The 7810-nt window shown below is 28.9% G+C and overlaps 1 protein-coding gene across 1 annotated transcript; it reads right to left on the minus strand.

Annotated features, from left to right (window-relative positions):
* Nucleotides 1-1377: 1377 nt before the first annotated feature.
* Nucleotides 1378-7236, minus strand: LOC119679920 (SNF-related serine/threonine-protein kinase). The gene is made up of 8 exons (XM_038092513.1): nucleotides 6867-7236; nucleotides 6594-6812; nucleotides 6103-6278; nucleotides 5702-6053; nucleotides 5505-5642; nucleotides 5066-5189; nucleotides 4329-4997; nucleotides 1378-2093 (listed from the first exon to the last, which is right to left on the minus strand). Exons 1-8 carry the CDS (start codon nucleotides 7085-7087, stop codon nucleotides 1581-1583), a joined length of 2412 nt encoding a protein of 803 aa, XP_037948441.1. The 5' UTR covers nucleotides 7088-7236; the 3' UTR covers nucleotides 1378-1580.
* Nucleotides 7237-7810: the final 574 nt, after the last annotated feature.

Raw genomic sequence — 7810 nt, forward strand, 5'->3', positions numbered from 1 at the left:
ACATTCCATTAAAATTGTCCGTGTTTTCTGGCTTGATAAAAATAGGTTGCTAAATATTAAGTCTATCTGGTTTCTTTCCGCCCTTGATTACTGGAATGAGGTTGTATCCGTTGCATGTGGTTGCAATCTTCTATATTTATTCCCAAGAGGTTATTCCTAAAATTTATATATACATCTTAACATGAATATAAGCAAAGGGCGAAGGACCTAGCTGTCCAGTTCTTTATTTTAAGTTTAGTTTAAAATAATCACAAATAAGTAAATACTTACTCTTAGTATTCATTGGTATTTTTTTGCTCTTACATTTGCTTACACTTACATAATGCAGCATTATTTCTGTTTTCAGAGTAATTTTTATAGTTACATTGGATATCACTCGCAATATCAAGACTGCTTAATTGTTTTTGATATGTAAATCGAAAGGCTAATCGATTCTGAGATTTCTTTTTTTCGGTTTATTTTTCGTTTCACTGTTATTACGATTTATAATAATGATATCTACTTTTTTATTTTCTGAGCATTTTCCTCCCGCATCTAAGCAAGGCGAAATTTTAAATTTTTTATACTACGATTATTTGTTTGTTGATTTTTAAAATTTCACAATATAACACAAATAATACATTCATTATTTAATTTTAAGAGACATTGTTTTATTTAATGTTTTAAATCATTATAATCCACCTTAATCATTGATAAAGTGTCGCGACGAGATACGATTGGTTGATGTATTTGTAGTTTCTTGATATATTTTGAAGGTTTAATCATTTAAGGTTTAATGATTTAATATTATTCTAGCAATAAAACCAAGAAATTGTCATTCATTCTTCTACTAACTATGACTTATAGGTATGAGCTTTTGGACGAGTTTGCAGTTGCTCTTTGCCAAGCACAAACCATCAGTAAACACCAGCAGCGTGTTCACGGCGGGATCAATATTTTGGACCATTTCAAACCACATATAATAAATTTTTTTTCAGTTAATGTTTTTACATAAACTTCGAATTTATTTTCAAGAACTCGTTTAATTCAGTCTTTATACGCCCAGAGGCTTGTATATGCATCCAAATATACTCAATAATAAGTGAGTATAGACTCCAAATACATCAAGGTTCCCTATTCATAAATTTAATAAGTTTTTATAATATTACTTCATTAACCACAACCACTCGATGGGCTTGATCAGTTCTTCATCGTTTTCGGAAGTTAATTGCAGAATAACTGAGCGTTGTCACTCATGCCAATTTTCATATCCCCAAATTTGCTGATGGCTAACAGCAGCAACTATAACAGTCGTGCCAAGGCCCTTTGATATTTCAGAGTTAAGATAAGGTAAATAATAATAATCCTATTAATTCATGTAAAATAAAAACAAATATATATTCTATTATCTTCAAGAAAAAAATTGTCCTATATCATGAAGTTTTATTTATGTATTGATTTATATCCTATGTGTTATAACAATGTAACGAAATTGGATTGAAGCTATAATATTGAACTATGATCTATAATTATGTTTTAAAATACAAATTTTAAAATTTTAATTATTAATCATTTAAAAGCAAATATTATATAATTTTTTATTAAAAAAAATTAACTACCGGAAAGTATTTTCCAAGTCGACGGATTTTTTTAATTGTGAAAAAACATTTTGATCCTGTAGATTGTATTGCTCTTACTAAGCTGTTATCTTCAAGAATTATATCAATCTCCTCCATTGATTTGAAACTATTTGAATTGCAAATAGGTTTGGTGCGTTTTAAGTGAATAGCTGTTTCAACGACATTTATATTATATTTTAAGTAGCTACATTCTTTTAAGATAACCTGAGATTCTTCTTCATATTCTTCCTTCGTTTCAGCTACAGACATCGAATTTAAGTTGAATAAAGAATTTCTTCTGTCGACTTGCGTTTCAGTAGCCAGATGCCGATGGCGCATTTCAAATTCTTGAGCTTCAGTAATTCGATCAAGTGAATGACTTTCACGGATTCTTCGCCTTCTTAAAAATGAATTTGAAAAAGAATGTTGCTTTGCATCTTTCTGTTTTTGATTTTTTTGCGTATTTGTGGATTTGCGTGTTTCTTCCGATTTATTCTAAATACAAAAAACTAATTTATTAAAAACTAATTTATATTGAAAAAAAATTTTTACAAAACTAAAGTTTTTCACATGCAAGTAATCTTGGTATCGATATTTGACAAAATTTATTTCTAATTATAAATATTTTCTGAATTTGTAAACCATCGTACTATGAAAAATTTGATCAAAATATAGTGGTTAAAAACCCAATTTAACTTCATGTTGTTGTTATTTGATGAACAATACATTACAACTTATAAAAGTGTGTTTTTTTTCTAAATAAAAATAAATAATTTAGAATTAATATTTGTAATCGTCAACTAAGAGAAATGTTTCATAGGATGTACCTAATACTCCTACAAATATTTCTAATAATACTCTTTTGTCTAGTTGGTCTCCCACAAAGGCCTGAACGGAATAGTTTAAAGGAGGACTGTAACTGAAGTTTCAACACAACATTGCAAAGAGTTATTAGTTAATGCTGCAGCAATTTCGGGGCGTAATCAAGATCCAACCGATTTATCCATTGCTGTGAATGAAAATATTTTAAGTTGAACTAACCTTCCGAGTTAAGAAGAAGGCTGTGCCTTGTAGACTCAAAACAACCAGTGAAGTTAACAGGAAATAAAACTTTTGCTTTTCTTTTGGAGTATGTCTTCTCAAGGATATAAACATCATATTCGAAGACTTTAACTCAAAAGTTGGTAATAAAGAACCATATGAGTTAAGTTTGAAGTGTAGTAAGCAAAATATTAGATTAAATCAGTTATACCAAAAATAAAAATAAAATAAAATAATAGTATACAGCACATTAACAAAAGATTTAATAAAACTAAAATATTTAAAAGACATATGCTGTAGCGCAGGCTCCGTTGAAGTGTTTGTAGCAACATTGAGAACTAAGCTAAGCTAATTTCATATAAATTAAAAATTCTTTGGAAATCCTATTGAGCGATATTCCTATTGATGGAACAAAACAACCAAAATTACAAGAAATTACTTTAACTGAAGTAGGTACCACCACCCAGACATGAAGGGATAAATGGGTAAATAATAAAAAATTATTAAATAATGGATGGAATAACACATCGAAATCCAGTTGACTATAAAAGACAATAAAATGAAATGTACAAAAATATAGAAAATTCAGAAATGAACAATTAAGGAAATAAAACGAAGAGGTTGAAGGATAAGAATGAATTCTCAACAATTTTAATTTCACTAAGGAGGTGAAGAAAGAAAGATTAGCCTTTAAAAAGTTATTTTTGTTCAACAGAAAACGAAAGCTGTGATATTCTTTTTTTTTTATATAAAAAAGACGGTACTGGAATTCGTCGTAGTTAAATAGAAAAATGAAATGGGAATCGTTAAAACATCGAAAATTATACCAAACTTACATCAATAATTACATTAATAATTTAGCCGTCAAAGTACTAATAAAATTAATTCAATCTGGATGTCAGACTTGAATTGTTAGTATACACAACAATCCACAACAAATCCAGGAATCACAATATCAGTATTTCGAATACATATGTTCTAGTAACAAAGAAGAAGTAATGAAAAAAGCAGTTAATTGCACTTTATGTCAACTGGGACAAAATAATCTACACCTTGGGAAAAGCTCTTTTATTGATAGGGAAAACATTTCCGGCTATTTAACTAACGTGTAAAAAATTATCAGAATTTTTCAATAGATATTTACAAATAGGTTTTGAATTTTTAAAAATAAAAGAAATTTATTACACACAATTTTTCTGAAATGCAACATATAATTCAACATGTTCTAAATAGAATATTCTTAAATATCTTAGAAAATTTTCACAATTATGATTTGCAATTAAGGAATCTTTTTAGCCTTAAAAGATGATAAGTTTGATAAAATTAATTAAATTTATAATATTTAATTAAAACTCTCTGGTCAAATATCTATCTATTAATTAACCGGAAAAATTGCTAATGAATTTATTTTGAAGCGTGTTGGAGAAAATACTATCAGATGATTGTATAGCAGCCATTTAGACAAATACAAAATCATTTGACAAATATAATGGAATCAACAATCAATAAACTTGGAGTTGTCATAAATATCATTTTGCATAATATGATTGGCAGGAATGAGTTTATAGCGAAGAAACTAACACAGGATTTTATTTTCTATATATAAAATAAATCGTTATATAAATTTTTCAGTTTGGAGACCCGTAGATAATAAGATACTTTCTACAATTTGGATATAATTAATACTACCTCTTTTGCATGTGTTTTATTGCTCGATTTGTCCGGATTAGCAGATTGATTGTGTGAGCCAGAAGAAGAAAAAGTTTGATCTTGCGAATCACTTGAATCATCGTGAGAGTCCCTTCTATGCATTTTCAATCTTGTTGGAGTATCACCAACAAATTTATGCATTTTCTTCTTACTTCGAGCTTTGGTATCGTCATCTGAAGCCTCAGAACTACTACATGAAGGAGTTCTAATTTTATTAAGTTTAGCACGACGTTGCGTCAAAACAGGATTTTTAGTATTCGCAGTTATTGGTTTTATTTTAGATATATCTAAATCTTGAAATCCTTTTAATGCATCGTGCACTGTTATTTGTGATGCATCAGCACTTGTCAATGATTTTTTTTGTGTCGCAAAATGTTGGGTATTAGAATCAATATTATGCTTGTTAATTTTATTAAATTTTTGGGCCGTTAAGCCTTCAGGTGCAGCAATTTTAGGGCATGATTTCAGTGGTGCTACGATGGTTGCATGTTGAGTTGATATTTCGTGGACTGATTGATTCAAACGGCCATCTGATATTGATTCTTTGCGAACATTAGCAATTTTAAGAACATTTGTTTCACCTTGTTCTAGCATGGGTTCCTCTTCATCTTCTTCTCGAACAATACTACATTTTCGACTTCTTTTGTCCTATAAAAATAAAAACATTATACAAATAATTACTTTAAAAAAATTGTAATAATAAAAAATGGTAATACCGTATTATTTTCGTTTGAATACTGTTCAGTACTGCACACTTTAATACTAATAGGAACCAAAACATTGTTGTCCGGTACTTTTATCTTTTTATCTTGCTTTCTTCCCAAATTGTTGCAGTTGTGCCTGATAATGAGGATTTTATATCAATTAATTCAAAGTACTAATAAATAAAAATTTAGGTAGACACAACTTAAACGATGAGATAGAGGTGTGTCCATTTCAGAGACTTGCAAATATTGAGAAATATTATAATAAATATACCATACACCATAAACGTGTAAATGTCACATTTGAATTTATATTTTACATACATATATGCAAACGCAACATAATGTTTTATGTATCTAATCTAAACGGAACTAGTTTTTGTAATGAAAAGTATAGATAACGATTTCTAGCATTTATATATATGAAATATATTTTAATATATAACCGTACTTCAGTGCTCCATTATTGCTCAAAAAAGTATCAAGATTAGTTTTCAAGTTTAGTTCTTCACGTTGCCTTCGTAGTCTTATTTCAGCCAATAAAAAATATGTTGCTGTTATATGGTTGTAAAGATTTTTATCTAGTGATCTTTCAATAAAAAAAAAACAAATTATTTTGGCTAAAAACTCGATAGTCAGTTAACTTACTGCATAATATCTTCTTTGGACGCAATATTGCCACCAATCATTTTTTGTAAAATAAATGCATGATCCTCTTCACTAATTTCTTGACGACTTATCAATGGTAAATATTCAGAAGCATCGCAGTGTAAGTCATCTTTTAACCAAGAATCAGCCGCGATTTCTTCCAGGCTTGCACGCTTTTTGGGATCTCGAACTAACATAGATGCAATTAAATTGCGACAACTTGGTGTTACTTGAGGCGGCACTGTATATTTACAGTCCATTATCATTGTAAGAGTTTCTGAATCGTTTGCCTTTTCAAAAGGGGGTTGTCCACAAACGAGCATATATAAAATAACTCCCAAAGACCAGATATCTGGAACATATGATATGAATCGATCATGTTAAAACACTTCAATACTTACCAACTGCAGGTGCGTCATAAGAATCTCCAAGTAATATTTCTGGTGCAGAGTAAGCTAAACTTCCGCAAAAAGTTTCAAGCTTCTGTCCAGGTGAAAACTTATTGCTAAACCCAAAATCTGTAAGTTTGACTACTCCAAGTTTCTCAAAGAACACTACATTTTCTGGTTTTAAATCCCTGTTAGGTTTCAAATTTTTTTGATTAAAATTAATTATACATTAATTAAAACACCTGAATATTTAAAATATTTAAAAAGATCTTGCAAATATTATATCTTTAATTTACATAGAATTTTAAAAATTTGAAATTAAAAAATTTTTAACTATGCATAAAAAACGAATAATCCTTAGTTAAATATACATTACTTTAGATTTTATAGTAATGATTACACACACTAATCATTAATAATTCACATTTATGCAAAAATAAACCAATATCATGTATTAATGTTAAAAGAAAAATAATATTAATTTTAAAATTTTATTAACATGCCTGTGAACTACATGCAATTGATGGCAATATGTAATTGCCCGTAAAATTTGTCGAAAGTACTTCTTAGCGAGATCCTCGCTAAGACCACGTTCATGTCTCATAATGTAGTCGTATAAATCACCACCGTCACCAAGTTCTAAAATCAAATACAACTTTGTTTGAGTATCGATTACTTCATATAGTCGCACTACATTTGGATGCTGCACTAGTTTCATACATCTGTAAATTGATTTTCGATGTATATTGCCATAGAACCTGCACAAATGAACTCACCTAACTTCTTGAAATAAATGGGATTTTGAAACTTCATCTAGCTTGGTTTTATCAACCACCTTTACCGCTACCTTAGCACCAGTGAAAACATGTCGGGCTAGTTTAACCACTGCGAAATGCCCGGAGCCCAGTGTTTCTAAAAGATCGTATAATCCAGCTATTTTACCACCATACTGGTTATTGCTTGCAATTGTATGTGATATAGAAGCTGCGGCTTCCATTTTTGCGCCGCGTACGTTAACACAAAAAACGTACTATGGAATATTAACACAAAATATTTAAGAATATACGTTATGTCGTATAATCTATTAATTAATCAAAGCTAACATGGAATATAAACCAATTATTTACAAATAAATATCTTATAATATTTTATAAGTAAAATCTAAGTTATAATAAGAACTTTATATTCAATTAATACACAATATTAATTCAACAATTATAAAATATCGCCACAGAATATTGCTATGAGAATACATAGCATTTTACTGAAAAACTGTATTCTTTTTTCTCGCTTCTCTTTGATTGCATATAAACTATGACAGATTGCTACTAAACCAAGGAATATTAAAAATAGACATCGAGTTCATAAACATGGAATTTACAGCTGCAATAGATCGGAAGCTTATTATCGCCATAATGTACGCATATGCTTATTAAGCTATATTGATATATATTTCTGTAAATATATACATGTTCACCTACTGAAACATTAACCCATTTCGTAACTCCGTGTAGCACACCCCACGGCTAACTTTGAAATAAATTTAAAAATATTAAAAGTAATTAATTCAATGTTTTTTATTTTTATTACTTAGTTTAATATCTTAATAATATAAAAACACAGATTTTGAATAGTTTTCATCTGTTCATGAGTTTACCTGGTCAGAAATAAAAATTGTCCAAAAAAATGATTTTTTTAATCAAATGAAAATTAAAATAAA

The sequence above is a fragment of the Teleopsis dalmanni genome, chromosome 2, assembly GCF_002237135.1.
Source record: "Teleopsis dalmanni isolate 2A chromosome 2, ASM223713v2, whole genome shotgun sequence".
NCBI classification, from domain to species: domain Eukaryota; kingdom Metazoa; phylum Arthropoda; class Insecta; order Diptera; family Diopsidae; genus Teleopsis; species Teleopsis dalmanni.

Coding starts and splice junctions, on each gene's coding strand:
- LOC119679920 (XM_038092513.1), bottom strand. CDS start 7,087: ATGGAAGCCGCAGCTTCTATATCACATACAATTGCAAGCAATAACCAG. Junction 6,813..6,866: donor CATTTATTTCAAGAAGTTAG/GTGAGTTCATTT, acceptor ATCAATTTACAG/ATGTATGAAACTAGTGCAGC. Junction 4,998..5,065: donor ATTCAAACGAAAATAATACG/GTATTACCATTT, acceptor TTATTTTTATAG/GACAAAAGAAGTCGAAAATG.